General features: G+C 46.9%; 1 protein-coding gene across 2 annotated transcripts in view; it reads right to left on the minus strand.

Annotated features, from left to right (window-relative positions):
- The window catches only part of ASAP1 (ArfGAP with SH3 domain, ankyrin repeat and PH domain 1), a 356,668-nt gene that overhangs the window by 14,244 nt on the left and 325,885 nt on the right, over window positions 1-16,539 (minus strand). The window contains exons 25-26 of one of the 2 annotated variants that reach the window (XM_077847264.1): window positions 10,094-10,264; window positions 1,741-1,810 (exon numbers count right to left, since the gene is read on the minus strand). In XM_077847264.1, coding sequence (XP_077703390.1) covers window positions 1,741-1,810; window positions 10,094-10,264 — 241 coding nt within the window. The remainder of the gene's footprint in view (window positions 1-1,740; window positions 1,811-10,093; window positions 10,265-16,539) is intronic. The other variant, XM_077847265.1, reaches the window with a different exon arrangement.

Raw genomic sequence — 16,539 nt, forward strand, 5'->3', positions numbered from 1 at the left:
TGCTTCTCCCTCTGCCTGTGTCTCTGACTCTCTGTGTCTATCATGAATAAATAAATAAAATCTTAAAACCAAACAAACAGAACAAAGTTAAAGAAGAAGATGACATGCATCTCCTAACTGCTTTCTCCTCAGCTCTCATGCAATCCTACTGCCCCCGGCTGCGAATCTGGAAAAGGTGAACACACAGAGTCTTGCCTTGGACGCCTCTGGAGCGTGTGTTTCTCACGTCCGGGCTCGGCATGCTCTCAGGGAAGCACACCTGCCGATTCCTGACGTGAGCATGGCAGTTATTCCCGACAGAGGCCCTGGGTCAGCACCAAACACTCACGGGCCTGCGTTTCTTCCCCAGGAGGGAACATAAGGTTGCCGCTGTGTGCATGGATGCAGCTTGATTCTGTTTAAAAAGCATTTTGTGGGCACTCTCCATGTGATCAGATGCCCCCACCCTCTGGAAGATGACCCCAGAACTGCAGTGTGAGTTGCCCAGAGCAGGCTGGAGAGGGGATGGAGTGGGAATGGGTGGGTGGATGTGAGGGAAGGGGACTATGGGCCTTGGAGTCTGGAGGACACTGGGCTAGTCCAGCTCTGACATCTGCCACCACTTAACCTCTCAAACTCTTGGGGCCGTTCTTCTCATCTCTAGGAAACAGTAATCGGCCTATCTTGTAAAGTTCAGACTAAATAGGACAGTGGCATTAAAATAAATGAGGACTTTGTTTTTTCTCTTTGATAAACTCTGGAAAGTAACCCCCTATACCAGCTGACTCTCCCTGAGGTTTGGGGACTGGAAGTGGCTCTTTGTGTCTTTATCTTGGATCGTGCCTCTAGAGAAAACCCTCTGCGCTGCGATTGGCTACGTGGTGCCTATAGAAGATCTTCCCAAGTATCCCATTTCCGTGGAAGGAGGGAAGAAAGGGTCGCTGCTGTTAGTCCTGCCTAAGAGAATCTTACAAAACAGGGCACTTGGAAAGAGTCATATTTTTACGTCTGAAAATCTCTGGGCTGTCGGGTTTCCCTGAGGACTGTTTTCATTCCCAAGATAGCAAGAAGGAGTCAAGAGGGAAAGTAACAGAGCAATTTCTCTAAACAAATTAAAAATAGGGGGCACCTGGGTGGCTCAGTGGTTGGGCATCTGCCTTTGGCTCAGGTTGTGTGATCCTGGGGTTGAGTCCCACACCGGGCTCCCCGCAGGAAGCCTGCTTTTCCCTCTGCCTCTGTGTCTATCACAAATAAATAAAATCTTTTAAAAAAATTCAAAATTAAACCTCATTCTGATGGACTCTGACATCAAGAAATGAAGTCTGGCCCGGCAGGGAACCTTGATGGGAGGAGAAGCTGGATGGGTGTGACTCGTGGTGGCCGGCCACCAGGGACGGGTGCATATGGACAGTGAACATTAATTAGGTCCTCTTTGCTATCAGCACCAGCTGGCAGACCACACTTCCAGCAGACTGCCGCTAAAACCCAGTTTTTTGTTTTTTTTTTTTTTTTTTAGATTTTATTTATTCATGAGCGACAGAGAGAGAGAGAGAGAAAGAGAGGCAGAGACACAGGGAGAGGGAGAAGCAGGCTCCATGTAGGAAGCCTGATGGGGGCTCGATCCCAGGTCTCCAGGATCCAGCCCTGGGGCGAAGGCAGCGCTAAACCGCTGAGCCACCTGGCCTGCCCTAAAACCCACTTCTAGAATTCCGAACGGTCAGCTATGATCCCAGTGGCAGCAGGAACATGAAGGCGCCTTACCTGGATTGCTGAGACAGTCCCTCGAACTTGTTTGCGGTCTTACTTGATGATGATGGACCCACATCGTTACCTAAGGGAAGAATCAGGTGTCAAGTTGCATCTTCAGACAAGGAAACGGAATGAGGGGGTTGAGGATTTGGCAGACGGGCACCCCTCTGGTTCCAGAAAGGAATTTAAAAGACTCCAGGGAGAACAGTATGCATTTGTAACTTCAAAACAAAACTGGTTGGGGCTACGATGTTTTTCTTGCTCTCCAAGGGCTATGCTGAAAAGATGAGCAGCCTGCTTCCAGGCAAGGCCTATAAGGTTATAGGACTTTGGGGACGTCCCGTTGGCTCTGGATCTTGTCCTTAGCTTGGGTGCAAGGAAAGAAGAGTAAAACTTCTAATGCGCCCAGAGGTGGCATGCCGGGTAGACCAGCCCTGGGAGCCAGGCTCAGAAGAAACACACAACCCACCAACTGTGTGTGTGTGGACACTATTCAGCAGGCTGGTGATGACTGGCCATCTGCGGGGCAGGACCTTAAGGCACTTCATCATTCACTTAGACAATAGCATTTATTAAGCATCTACTGTGTGCAAGGCATGAACATAAGAGCAAGAGGCACAAAAGCAAGTAAGATGTCCCTGCTCGTGCAGAGCTTCTGATCTGGCCTGGGAGATGCACGTGTATACACTAGACTAGTAATGTGGAGTGGGGTGCATGCTGAACAGGGATGGGTGCTCCGAAAAGGAAACAGTGTCCAAACCTGACTGGTAAGAGCAGCAGGGCAGGTCCTCTGTGGGGGACAGGGCGCCTGAACAGTGAAGCACTTTCTAATGCGGAAGCAGCAAAAGCACACACGCGGTCTTTGACCAGGAGAAGGCAGAGAGACTGGTGAGAATCAAGGGGGCTCCTGTGTGACCCATGCCACGGTGGGAGGAGCAGAGCCCCAAGCTGCCAGGCGGCCGTCCAGGAGGCCTCCCTGGAACCTGCAGGGCACAGCTACCTCTGGGGCTCTAGCTTGCTTCCTTGCCCACCCTGCGGTGGAAACTCCAGGCACGGCCCTTCCTCCCCTGCCTAGACACGCACGGAATCCCCCGGGTGCCACTGAGGAGACTCAGAAACCGCAGGACTGCTGCAGAGGCCAGGACTGGCCAAAGCTCTGAGCTCTGCCCTACACGGTGGGTCAGCTCCACGGCACCCACAGTGGCCCCAGTGCTTTTCCTCCTCATAACAACATGAAGAGCTGGCCTCATTATCCTCATTTTAAAGATGAGGAAACAAAGTTAAGTGAGCCAGTGGCTGCAGGTTGCATGGCTACCTGATACACCTGGAAGTCCTGACCCCTGGACGGGAACGTCGATAATAGTGACCACCGTTCACTGAGCGTTTACTAGGAGTGACGTCCAGGGGGTAAGTACGTCACTGGAATCAGGTCCATGACATACATAATACATTTACCCTCCACGTTGGGTATGAAGAAACAACACACAAAGTGGTACAACCAAGCCCAAGGTCAAGTAGCTGGTAGGGCAAGAGCTGGGATACAGAGCCAAGCGGTCTGCCTCCAGGATCTGTACTAATCACCCCTCTATCACCGCTCGTCCCATTGAACCTCCCAGATAGGGAGAGGCTGGTGGAAGGCTAAGATGGGGCCTCCTGGGACAGAACTTTCTATAACTCGAGGACACTGCTGCAAGAAGCAACCAGCTAAACTGGTGTTACCGAGGCCAACGATTTTCAACAAATATAGCTTTATTTGAATAAGACACTCCTTCCAACCATCGGTACATTTCCGTGATCCGTCACGGATGCTGAAGGACTCTGGGGCAGCCTCTCACGGAATCCTCCGAGCTCTGAATGCTGTTCAAGTAGGCGTTTCTTTTCAGCACAGTCCTCAGTGTGAGTCTTTAGGACTGGCTATCAGATCTCACACTTTCAGACTTTGATGAGCCGTAACAATCAAAATGTCAAAGAAAGTTCTATGGTAGGGTAAACTACTGCATCTGTTGATTCCCTTTCCAGGTAGAAAACATTCCAAACCAGTGATACTTAACCATATTACGTGCGGGACGAACTATGAGACCATTTGGGTTGTAGAAGGCCACCCACTCTGCTGTCATGCGGATGAGCCATCACGCCAGGGTCTGTGGCCTGACACTGCAGCCCAAATGTCCATGTCCTCATTTAACCCTGCTCTCTGGCCACTTGAGGTGACTCTCCATCTCCAAAGACGCTGTGTTTCTATGCTCCGTAAGCTATGCTCCTCTGTCCCTTCTCTCTGCAGCCCCAAACCCTTCCCACTTGTGGCGAACTTCTAAGTGACCTACGAAGCGTCTCTCCAGAGTCAACTTCTGAGAATTCTTCCCTAGCCAGATGTGGCCACTCCCTCCTTCCTGTTAGCCTACAACCATTCATCACAGGGCACTGGCTAAGGGTGCAGATTTCGGAGCCAGACAACCCTGGTTTTGAACTCCAGCCCTACCGTCACCCAGAGGGTATGAGTTTGGACTAAAGTGCTTTTTCTACTAAGCCTCAGTCCCCTCATCTATAAAATAGGAACAAAACAGTATCTACTCCACTGGATGGGTATGAGCATCACAGAAGATAAACTCTGCAGTGCAGAGCACAGGGCTGGGCCACAGGGAGCACGATACAAATGGTAACTACTATTCATAGCTCTCCGATGGAACGTAACACAAATGATGATTTACTCATTGAGCGAGCATTTCAAAGACAGGGCCTGCGCCTGGATCATCTTTGTAACCCTAGTCGCTAGGCCAAGCTCTGGCACAGAGCAGCCGCTACGTTTCTGCTGAATGAAGTCAGGGCTCTGACTCATCTGCTTCTCTGCCCATAGCTTCATTTCTCCCACACCTGGGGCAAGGCCTCCGTGGTTTGCAGACAGGAATCCCATCAATCTTATGGCAAGGCAAAGGCCGCGGGGCCATGCCTGGAAAGGAAAGTGTGACTTAAGACACCTTCTCAAGAAAGGGTAGTATTCAAGGGAGAAACAAAAGCATGGAAGCACTTCGATCCCTTTCTATATCTTCGTGCAACTTGAAAGAGGACTCTTACGTATAAAAGGTGTGTAAGAGAGAGTTGGAGACAGACGCTGAGGGGGCAGGTGAAGAAAGCTGTGGCCAAGACTCGGGGTCACCTGCTGTAGCTCAGAAACTTCAGGCCAAGGGTTTATGGACAGAGAGGATGACACTGGTCTGGCAGTGAATGACATAGGCTCCAAGAATCTTCTGGAATAGTGGATATATACACGAGCCTTGGAGTCTCAAGTGGGTTCAGACACCAGCTCTGAAGTCACCAGATTTGGGGATCCCTGAGTGGCTCAGCGGGTTTAGCGCCTGCCTTCGGCCCGGGGCGTGATCCTGGGGTCCCGGGATCAAGTCCCACGTCAGGCTCCCTGCATGGAGCCTGCTTCTCCCTCTGCCTGTGCCTCTGCCTCTCTCGCTCTCTCTCTCTCTGTGTCTCTTGTGAATAAATAAATAAAATCTTTAAAAAAAATAAAAATAAAGTCACCAGATTTGTGATTCTATACAAGTATTTGAGTGCTCTGTGCTTCAATTTCCTCACTGGTAACACGAAGACACTGACAGTCTCTAGCTTACAAGATGGCTGTGATGGCTAAATACAATGATGGAGGAGCAAGTGCACAGCACCTGGTACATGGTAAACCATCTACAGATGGTGGTCGCCAGAATTAATTTCTAGAATTGCATGCACAATGGGGGCGAGGGATGGGGGGCAGGGACCTGATGAAAATACATGGGGAAACCCAAGAAAATGGAGGAACAAAAAAATTTCTGTCCAGAGGCTTTTTTTTTTTTTTTTTTTTTTTTTTTTAACAAACTAATACTGCTCCGGTAAGTAGATGCGCATGTCTTGGATCAGACATTCCAAATACGGAGTTTTTCACCTGAAGTTCTGGCCTTGAAATAGGAGAAGTGAATCAATTTGTGGTGTAGTTTTTTTCAAGTATTGCCTGCTCAAAGCTTAAACAACTTTAAATCCCAATGACCGAAGACAAGGAATGTCAGTGATTTCCAGAGGTCACTTAGCTTGGGACTAGGAACTAGAACCCAGGCTTCCAGAATGTTCTTCTAGTGCATTTTATGGTTTCTCGTGAGAAACCGAGGAGACTTCCTGACTACCAAAGGATGGAGGTCCTGGGGTAAGCTGTTCTTAGGTATTAATTATAAGACTCTCAAGTGTGAGAAGAGGGTTAATCTCACAGCCACCACAAACTAGATAATTAGTTGTATCTTCCCTTTGCTCTTGCCTGTAAAAACTTCAGTGTCAAATCTGTAGTCTATTTCCAGCCACTGTATGTGATCTTATGTTACACATTTTGTGAAGAGATCACACTCCTGGACTTTTATCTTACTTTGTCACCTTTACTTTCCCTTTGTCCTCATTTCTTAATTAATTTTACTTGCATTGTGTTAAAATGTGGGTTGGCTTACTACAAATTAGGTTATAAACAAATTATTTATTTCCAGAGGTGAGGTTTAACGACATACCACTTGAAAAATCAAAGTCCCCATAAAACCCAAATCTGCCCATAAGCCTATTTGTTTTCTAATCAAAAGCCTGCTTTAGTCTCCTGAGACAGATGGCTGAATTCATCACAATAGGGGGACTTCAGTAATGTGATGCCTGGGCTATTTTGGGTGCTGTGGACTCTGGTGCTGGCAGGGAAAAAGCCTGGAGCGGCCTTCCCTGCACGACAGGGCTCCATGCTACAGATGGACCAGGAGGCAAAGCCAGGTGGCAACCTTGCTGCCCAGCTACTTTCTCCAGTCTTCGCTCCATGGGCAAAGAAATAATTGCTGCAACGGGGAAATGGCCAAGGAATCACCAAGCAATCACATGGAGATCGCAGCAGGGCATGGAGAAGGGGAAGAGGGCAGGCTCTCCCAGCCACACGGGCTGGTGACCAATCCTGGCTCCCTGAGTACTGGCCATGGGAACGTGGGCAGGTGATTTAATCTTTCCGTGTCTTGGTGTCCTTAAAGTAATGGTCCCAGCATTTCCTACTTTGTGGAACTGTGGTTAGGAATCAGATGAAGTACTGGGGTGCCTGGTTGGCTCAGCTGGGGAAGCATGGGGCCCTTGATCTCGGGGGTTGTGAGTTCAAGCCCCATGTTGACTATAGAGATTTTTTAAACAAAACTTAAAAAAAAAAATAGTTAAGTACTATTAACTAGCCTAGCCCCATTTTATAGTCAGAGAAACTGAGGTATGGAACAATTTGAAATTAATCACTAAAAGCCACCGGGCTACCAAGTGGTAGGGATGGATTAGAATCTGGGTATGGCACAGGGTCCATGCTGGAGCACTCTGCTCTGAGACAGAAACAGCATAAGCCCTTGTAAGGAATTCAGAATGCCTTGGGAAAGAGAGATGCACCCACAACCCCTGTGGCAACCCCCTGTGCCAGTGGGGCCAGAGTGGGAGGGTGGTGGTGGCTAGACTGGGAAAGCTCCTTGAATGGGTCTCTGGAGAGCAGACCTTGAAGGATGGCTAAGCATTAATACAAATGAGTAGAATATTCCAGGCTGAGGCACTGTATGAGCAAACGCTCAGATCACAGAAGAAAGAATGTGGTTTGGGAATCTGGTGTACTTCAGCGTGGCAGGCATGTCATGGGTAGGTGAGACCTCCGGAGAGCCAAGGGGCTGTGCCTGTACCATCTCCTTCTGCTGGTTTCCATACCCTGGGCCCAGATCCTAAAGGTAGGTCCACAGAGGGAAGCTGTAGGTATCATAAATGTTGCCGAGGAATCTGACTCCCTATGTGTTTGAGCAATAGTCAGTCTGGATCCCGCTTCTGGCTTCCGGAACACCATGTCAGCGGGAGATAGGCAGGGAAAGACCCGGCCTTGAAGTCTATCTCACATATGCACACACACCAACTACTTAGGAAAATGGCCCTGACCGCCTCAGAATGACTATTTAGGGTTGTTTGTGAGTGACCACCAAAGTCTATGACGTGGTGAATTGTCACTAGGCCACAGATTCTGGTTGTAGGTGGTAGGCTCTAGCTGGGGAGATCTGCCAGCAGATGGCTTGGGGCCCATGTCTTCAGAAGGCTCCCTGTTGGTGGCACTAATTCTCACAAAGTGGTGACTTTCTTAATGAAAAATGCCCCTGGCCCACAAAAACAAAAAACAAAAGACCAGTAGCTACTAGTCCTGCTGCTCACCGACGTGAAAGAAAGTGATGATTCTAAGTCAGAAAACAGAAATTTCATATAATTCACTGCAGACCAACCAAGCCTGTGAGGTGACTACAGGTGCTATAAACTTTGCACAGAAATAAAAACCGGTTAACAACAGCTTCAACGCTTAGTGAAATGTGAAAAGAAGGTTAAGTTTATGATTTGTGGCATGAAAGCCTGCACAGGGGGTGACCTTCAATAGAATGTTGTTTGGGTTTGGAACGTCCTCTCGGATGAACCTGCAGACGTCTGAAGGCTCCAGAGACCAACCGTGGACGTGTCAAGGACCGTAAACACACTGGTGTGTGCCCGTGCCAGCCCCTCCATTGCTCTTCTCTGGCCTGTCTCACCAGGGAACTAACTTGTTAGCGCCCTCCACAAATGTCTCCTCCTCTGGGGAGCCTTCTCCTGCAGTTTGACACTTTTTCTCAGCATTTCCACAGCATGTGGTTAACATGTCAGCCCTAACGGTCAACAGTGCTCACTCACTGGGTTGCCTGTCTGTCTCCCTCACCAGGCCATGGGCTCCCTGAGCAGATGGACTGAGAAGGCCCACGTGACAGGCACACACGCATGCAGACTGGATGGCCAAACACACAGACATGTTCGCATGCACACTGTGACACTGTGGCTGGATGGGATGACAGACATGTGCCAACCCACAAATGGGTGAGTACGGCTTTTTCCAAAAACTCCAAAGATTCACAACACCTTAACACAGGCTTTAGAAGAGGCCCTGTAATGCATTCAGCTCAATTACCTGTCAGTTACGATCAGAAACCCAAGAAAAAAGCAGCAATGAAACTCATTGGTAGGAGGAGGTGACACATGCGAATAAGCATATTCCTCGGGCAAAACTTCTCTTTCTCTGCATGCCTGTCATGGGCCTGACCCCGCTGGGCACTTGGCTCTTGCCCTAAATTGTGGTGGGCTAGTGAAGAGTTTTGGGGAACTAAGAAAGTAGGAAAATATGGGGGTGTGTGTGCCTGGGTGGCTCAGTTGGTTGAGCGCCTGCCTTTGGCTCAGGCCATGATCTTAGGGTCTTGGGATGGAGACCTGCATTGGGCTCCCAGCTCACTGGGGGAGTCTGCTTCTCCCTCTTGCCCCTGCTTGTGCTTTCTCTCTCCAATAAATAAAATTAAAACAACAACAACAACAACAAAAAGGTAGTAAAGATGGAAATTATGAGCCTTGTGGATATATTTTGTCATCTGCAATCAATGCCACTAACTGATTCTGAGCACATTTATCTATCGTGCAGTGACGACTGAGGACCTGATATACGCGGGCTTGATTCTAGGCCTTGCAAACACAACAGAGAAGACAGACAGAGTCCCTGCCCTCTTGGAGCTTACATTCTAGAGAGCAAGAAGCCAAACAGAGTACTGATCCACAGTGATAGGTGCTGTGAAGGAACTGGAGGGGGGAGGAAGCTCCTTTAGAAAGTGGGGTTGGGAGACAAATGTTTCAGCAGAAAAGGACAAAAGGGAGCCAGCCTCTCAAAGCGCAAGGCCACAATGCAGGGAGTGCAGCGGCCTCAGGAGGGAGGGCCTGGTGTGCTTGAGAAGGAAGAGGCAGTGAGGCGTGAGCGGAGGGCAGGAGCTAAAGTCAGCCCCTCAACCCTGCAGGGCCCTTTAGGTCCCAGGCCAAGGAGCTGGTGTTCACCCTAAAGCACAAAAGGAAAGTTTTTATTTTTTATTTTTTTTAAAAGGAAAGTTTTAAAGGCGAGAAGTGCCTATGTCTGATTTATGTGTTGAGAAAAACTTTTGATTTGTATTCTGGCTGTTGTGAGAAAGGATTACTTTGCTTTTCTGAGCCTCCATTTCCTCATCTGTCAATGAGGTTGACAATACCCATTGCACAGAGTTGCTACTGTGAGCGAGAGAGATTTATTAGCACAGTGTCTGGTGTACAGGAAATGCTCAGCAGTTTAGTATTGACTGGTTTTTAAATGATCCTAAATATCTTCCAAGATGTTTCTTGGCCTTAGATACAATCACACCGAATGTAGCCAAGCCCTGGTCCGGCGTGTGTGCAGTCTGGCCCGTCTGCTGGATGTGCTAAGTGTCCACTGCCCACTGTACCCCACGCACTGCCTGGCCCGGGCAGCAGTGGCCCTGACTTTAGGATGACTTACCCCAAGGAACTGCGCCTTTGTTTGGGGGCCCGTGAGGTAGTGGGCTGGGAGGGTCGGATAGGGTTCTCTTGTGTCCGGGTGGTGGGGGAGGAGGCCTCTTCTTGGACAGGGTGGAGCTGCCACTAGAGGTCTGGGTGCTTAGAGGGAGTGTTGAAGGTGGGCCAGTTGGACCTAGAAAGGAAATCGAATGGGGCAGGAAGGTTAATCCCAGTCTCATAGACAGAATAGCCAGTATGCAGTTACTTCCACACAGCAAATGTGGTATGGTTTGCAGACGAAGCACAAAGCTGTATGTGGCCAATTCCATCAACTCAGTAACTCACAAAGAGGGATTTCAAAATTGCTGGTAAAAAAAAAAAAAAAAAATCACAAGAAAAGAAAGGGAAGTTTGTGCTTTTAAGGAAATGCCAATCACATGGAATGCTACTGGGTTTAGATCTTCATTTAGGTACGACAGGAAAAGTAAAGCATACATTTTAAATGAAGAACTTAGTGGGAGCATCACAAAATCTACTGAGAAAGAAGGGCCCACAGTACTGGCAGCAAAATCAATGGAGAAGGAACAGAGTATGGGCTAACCCTTCAGGGGGCCACAGGGTGAGACATGGATGCATTCACAGAAAAGGATCTTTCTCTCTGCCACAACTTTTTCTCTTACTTGGTAAATTTTGCCTGAAGTTTTTTTTTGTTTTTTTTTTTTTAATGATTTTTATCAAGAACGAAGGATCCACTGTAAAGAATTACTTGGAAAAAAATAAAAATCCCAAAACTCTTTCTTCCTTCAATTCTGAATAGTTCCAGGAATCATAAACCACCTATCGGAAGCCTGAAAAAGTTACAGAAATTAGACATTGATTTCTACAGATTTGAAAAAAGACTCCACTTCCTCCAGAGGTAAAGATGGGATGGCAGTAACGATTGATATTCCACACACACACAAAACCACTACTGCAAAACTTGACTTTTTTGACCTAATGTTTTAAGGGAAAAAATGGAGTTTGTTTTCAAGAGCTGTTATGGGATTAGTATTACGGTCTTAGTTTTGTTTATCTGAAGTGACATTGAAGTGGTTGGTGTGTGCCAAGCACTATATGCTGGGCACTGTGACAAGCATCTCTGTTGACGGAGTATTCCCAGGTACATGGTGTAACTGTGTCCATGGACAACTGTTTCTGCAAGCAGTAGAAGGGAAAAAAAAAAGGGAAAGAAACCAAAAAAAGCTAAGAACACTGTCACACCAAAATTTTAACACAGGATAGTAGATACCTGGTGATCCAGAAAGGCTCCAAAAGAGCTTTTTACATTCTGTATATTAAAAGAAACGCTTGGAAAAAAATAAATAAAAGAAAAGCTTGGGGCACCTGGATGGCTCAGTGGTTGAGCATCTGCCTTTAGCTCAGGTCATGATTCTGGGGTCCTGGGATTGAGTCCTACATCGAGCTCCCCGCAGGGAGCCTGCTTCTCCCTCTGCCTGTGTCTCAGGAATAAATAAATAAAATCTTAAAAAAAAAAAATTAAAAGAAAAGCTTAATTACTGCTGGCTTCTTTCCTTGGTATTATTTCCCATTACCGACTCCTGGTCAGCACCGACGCTGACTTACACCAGTGATTCTCAAAGATGGTCTCATCTTGGAATCAATACTGACAATCTCAGTAAGATCACCAGCTGCTTTTGGATAAAATGGCCTGAGCTCTACAGTTTACCCTCTATCCTACTGATGTGATGTCTGATGGAAGCCTCACTGTTTCTCCAAATGAACACCTAGTTATGCTACCAGTCATGTAGTTTCAGAAGTGATCTTATAACAATAAAGGGACTGTTATGGCAGCCTTGCATTTGTAGGATGATTTGTACTTCTCAAAAATCCGTTCACGGGGTGCCTGGCGGCTCACAGTCAGTTAAGGGTCTGACTCCTGACTTTTGGCTCAGGTTGCGATTCTGGGACCATGGGATCGAGCCCTGCATTGAGCTCTGCACTCAGCGCGGGCTCTGCTGTACATTATCTCCTCCTCCCTCTGCTCCTCCTCCTGCTCACATGTGCTCCCTCTCTCTAAAATAAATGAACAAAATCTTTAAAAATGATGTGTTCATATATGCTATTCCCCTTGATTTTTTCATTATTGCCCCCATCTGCAGTCAGGAAAGCAGGAGTAAGGGGGTTCGGAGGGTGTAAGGTTTCACTACCATGGGGTGTGAAGGTCTCTGGCCTGGTGGGTGCTCGCCTGTCTCACACTGCCGTTCCTGAAAGCCAGGACTGCGCTCTGTGCGCTGAGCCCAGGGGGAGAACAACACGGACAACAACAGCAAACGCTCAGTGTTAGGAAGTGTGACTTTCCTCTTGGAAATACGCGGAGAAGAGAGATTAGACGATGATGAGATTCTCCAGCACTTTCATCTCTACCACCACCTAGGGATCTTCTGATGCAGTGCAACTAAAAGTCATTGCATCAGTTCCAAATCCTGTCTGCAAACAAAAATCGCCAGAGACAAGGCACTAATGGGGCTGTGTCTCTGAGCAAAGTTGTATGTGTACCTGATTTCAGGAGCGATCCGAACACAGAGTCATCCTGTAACCATAAGCAGAGCAAAATCCAACCTCCCGTGCCAGCATTTCAGAAATGAAGGGATTAGTGTTCTGTGCAGGATCATGTACCTCTGTCTTACTTTATCTGTAATCGTATTTTGCTGCTTACTTGTTTATTATTGCATGTCCCCCCCACCCCCCCAGACTGTATTTCTATCAGGGCCAGCCCTTTTTCTGGACTAGTTTAGTCTGGTGTAAACTAAACTAAGTTTAGTAATATAGTATTGGATAAACTGACGAATGACCATTACTTCTATCTTTTTAAGGCTGGTGACCTTGGGAAGGTGACCTTTTAAAGAAGACAGAAGGGTGTCACAGGGTGCCAACAGAATACTAGAAATCGGGGGAAATATTAGAGACATGTTAAGCGTGAAAAGAAATATTCAATACTATAATTCCCTAGCCAGAAAACATACACATAGATCCACCTATTGTTTTGTAATAGAAGCTACAGAAAGGGAGGTACCATAAAATGTGGCTGGGAGGGCTTGAGTTAAAAAAAAAAAAAAAAAAAAAAAAAAAAAAAGGCTGAAAAACACTGTATGAGGTCCCAGAAAAGCATAATTAAGCTTTCTTAAGATTTAAAGATCTTAGGGGTGCCTAGATGGCTCAGTCAGTAAAGTGTCTGCCTTTGGCTCAGGCTGTGATCTCAGGGTCCTGGGATCAAGCCCCATGTTGGGCTCCCTGCTCAGCAGAGAGACTGCTTCTCCCTCTCCTTCTGCCACTCTCCCTGCTTGTGTGCTTTCTCTCTTTTTTTTTCTGTCAAATAAATAAAATCTTAAAACAAAACAAAAACAAAACAAAAAAAAAACGATTTAAAGATCTCAGAAGACTTTTAAAATTAGTAACTAGTGTCTCAACCACCAAAGGGGATGTTTTATGCAAAATAATCTAAGTCCTGGCGTGGTGAGGAAGGAAGCAATTCTGGCAGGATAAAGAAAGCTAAAATAAAACAAAATAGAAAAGAATAAACACGGCATCAAACAAACACAAAAAAAGGGTGGGAGGCAAGCTTAACAGGGTGGGGAGGATTGGAGGTGACGTGGACAGCCTGCTAGGGCTGGTGGAAATAAGGAGAAAATGCCTCACTCCTCATTTGCTACTAATACTGACTAGTATGTCAAATTATCTTCTTTCTTTTTTCTTAAAAATATGGCTCTCAAAAGCTTCCAAAGCTTATAAATAACTCTGAGGTTAGTGAAATTATTAGAAGGTCTCCTTAGAGGAGATCATGAACTCACCTCTTCCCAAGATCGTGTGCCTTGTTCCACAACCCCACCAGCCCTCTGGGTCACTCTGTGTGGATGCTCTGCTGTGTCTTTAGCTCCAGAGATGCCCACTGGACTTCTGGGGGCTGCACTGCCATGCACGCCTCCATGTCATCGGTTCAGGGAGGCCCTGAGTGAGGTCCGTACCTCAGACGTGTGCCCAGCCCACAGCCAGAGTTCAGGAAACTCACGTGCGAGGTCACTATCCACCTCGAAGCCACTGTGCTTGCTCTGGGCAGTTTGCAAAGCCCTTGCTCTGCAACCCCTCGCCCAACCATTCAGACTCACAAAAGGCTGTGGCTGTTTCCTGAGACCTGCCCAGGAACTGGTGTTTCCTCTGTTCGTGAAAGCTTCCCATGGGGATGGGAAAATAATACATTCATAGACTCCAGGGATGGTTTAAATGAAACCTCACCAGATAGGACTTGAATTGTCAAAAAGAAGGAAATGAATCTACTTATTTTGGAAAAACCGTCTTGAAAAGCCATGCATGTACACCTAAATACATATTAAAAAAAAAAAAAAATCTGTTCCTGGGATGGCCAGGTGGTTCAGTCGGTTAGGTGTCTGCCTTTGGCTCAGGTCATGATCCCAGGGTCCAGGGATTGAGTCTTGCATCAGGCTCCTGGCTCTGTGGGGAGCCTGCTTCTCCCTCTGCCCTCTGTCTCTCATGAATAAAAAAACAAAAAAACAAACAAACAAAAAAAACCCCTAAATTCACCATCAGCATGCTTTTCTTTTTTTCTTTCTTTCTTTCTTTCTTTCTTTCTTTCTTTCTTTCTTTCTTTCTTTCTTTCTTTCTTTCTTTCTTTCTTTCTTTCTTCTTTCCTTCCTTCCTTTTCCTTCCTTCCTTCTTTCCTTTCTCTTCCTTTCCTTTCCTTTCCTTTCTTCTTTCTTCCTTCCTTCCTTCCTTCCTTCCTTCCTTCCTTCCTTCCTTCCTTCCTTCCTTCCTTCTTTTTTTTCTTTTTTCAGCATGCTTTTCAAATCTCCTACATTCCCTAAATTTTGCAGAGCTACCATTTACTGAGTATCGTGCGCCGGACCTAACACTCAGGAGAGGCTTATTTACATAATTGAGAACTCCCCTTATGAAGCAGCACTGCTGTCGTGATCATCTACTTTTGGGGTGAAGAGACCCAAGGCTCAGAGAGTTTAGGAAATCGGCGACTCACAGTACATAAGTGTGGCTCTGTGTGACCCCAGGGCGGGTGCTGATCTTTGATGGTCGGTACCTGTTCTCCTCCTTACCTGCCCCTACGTTCTCCCTGGCTGGGATACTCAGGCCCAACTACATTCCCTCCTCACCTCTGCACCTCATCTGTGAAGGGTCAGCTCAATCGGAACCTCATCCAGAGCCTTCTCTGACCCATCCCCTTTGCCTTGGGCAACTGCTTTTACCTGTAACCTTCCACAAGGCTAAATAGCACTGACTATTCTTCTCCCCATTGCATTATAGCTAGGTTTTTCTCTTCTTTCCCAGGCTGAAAGCTCCCTTGGGGCAAGATTCATGTCTTCTTCATATCCCTCAGTGCTTGGCACATTCTGAACACTCAATACAAGTCTATGGAAATAATTCATGGTGTAACTCGGGAGGATGCTTTCTCATTGTCCTTGTACATTCGGTTTTTAGTAAAACAAAACACCCAAAGGTCTGCCCTGCTATTATTTGGGAGGCCAAATAATAGTACATCTTTATAATTTAAGTAAAACAACAAGATCCAGAAGATGGCTTTCAAAAACTGTCTTGACAATTTCTGAAAACACCATCTGTAGAAATATAATGTACATACTCTAAACACGCCATGCCATATACAGTAAGTAATAGTAGCAGAAATTCTATCTACACACAACTCTGGATAAGATGAATGCATTTCACGGCGCGGACCTGAAAAGTTTGTTACGTCTGGCTGGCTCAGTCACTGGACCTTGAGACTCTTGATCTCAGGGTTGAGTTCAAGCACCACGTTGGGTGAAGAGATTACTTAAAAGTAAATAAAATCTTAAAAAAAAAAGTGGATAAAGATATAGTGTATTTATATAGAGAAAGACCCTGTATGTAGCAGGAAGGCACTATTATCATTGCACTCAGATGGGGAAACAGAGGCACAGGAGGGCATGGTGGAATGTGCAAGGAGGCCACAGTCAGTCAGCAGGGCTGGGCAGGGCTCTGGTGCAGCAGAGCCATGCAGGAGCAATACCATGCTACATATGATGTGGCAGGAGCAATTCCCCATCCTTCAGACTCCTTCTAGGAGCCCAATAAATAATAGACTAGTGCCTGGATTTAAGGGCCTAAGTAAGGGTGGTTCTTTAACAACTACTCACGGGGCGCCTGGGTGGATAAATAGGTTAAGCATCTGTTTTTGGCTTAGGTCATGATCTCAGGGTCCTGGGATTGAACCCTTCATTGCCCCTCATTGGGCTCCCTGCTGAGCAGGGAGCCTGCTTCTCCCTCTTCCTCTACCTGCCACTCCCCCTCTGCTTGTGCTCTGTGTCACATAAATAAATAACATCTTAAAGAAAAACCAAACAACTACTCATGCATCTCCATACGTGAGAAGCACAACATGATTCCCTCTGATTCCCTTTGCAC

The sequence above is a fragment of the Canis aureus genome, chromosome 14 (genome assembly GCF_053574225.1).
Source record: "Canis aureus isolate CA01 chromosome 14, VMU_Caureus_v.1.0, whole genome shotgun sequence".
NCBI lineage: Eukaryota > Metazoa > Chordata > Mammalia > Carnivora > Canidae > Canis > Canis aureus.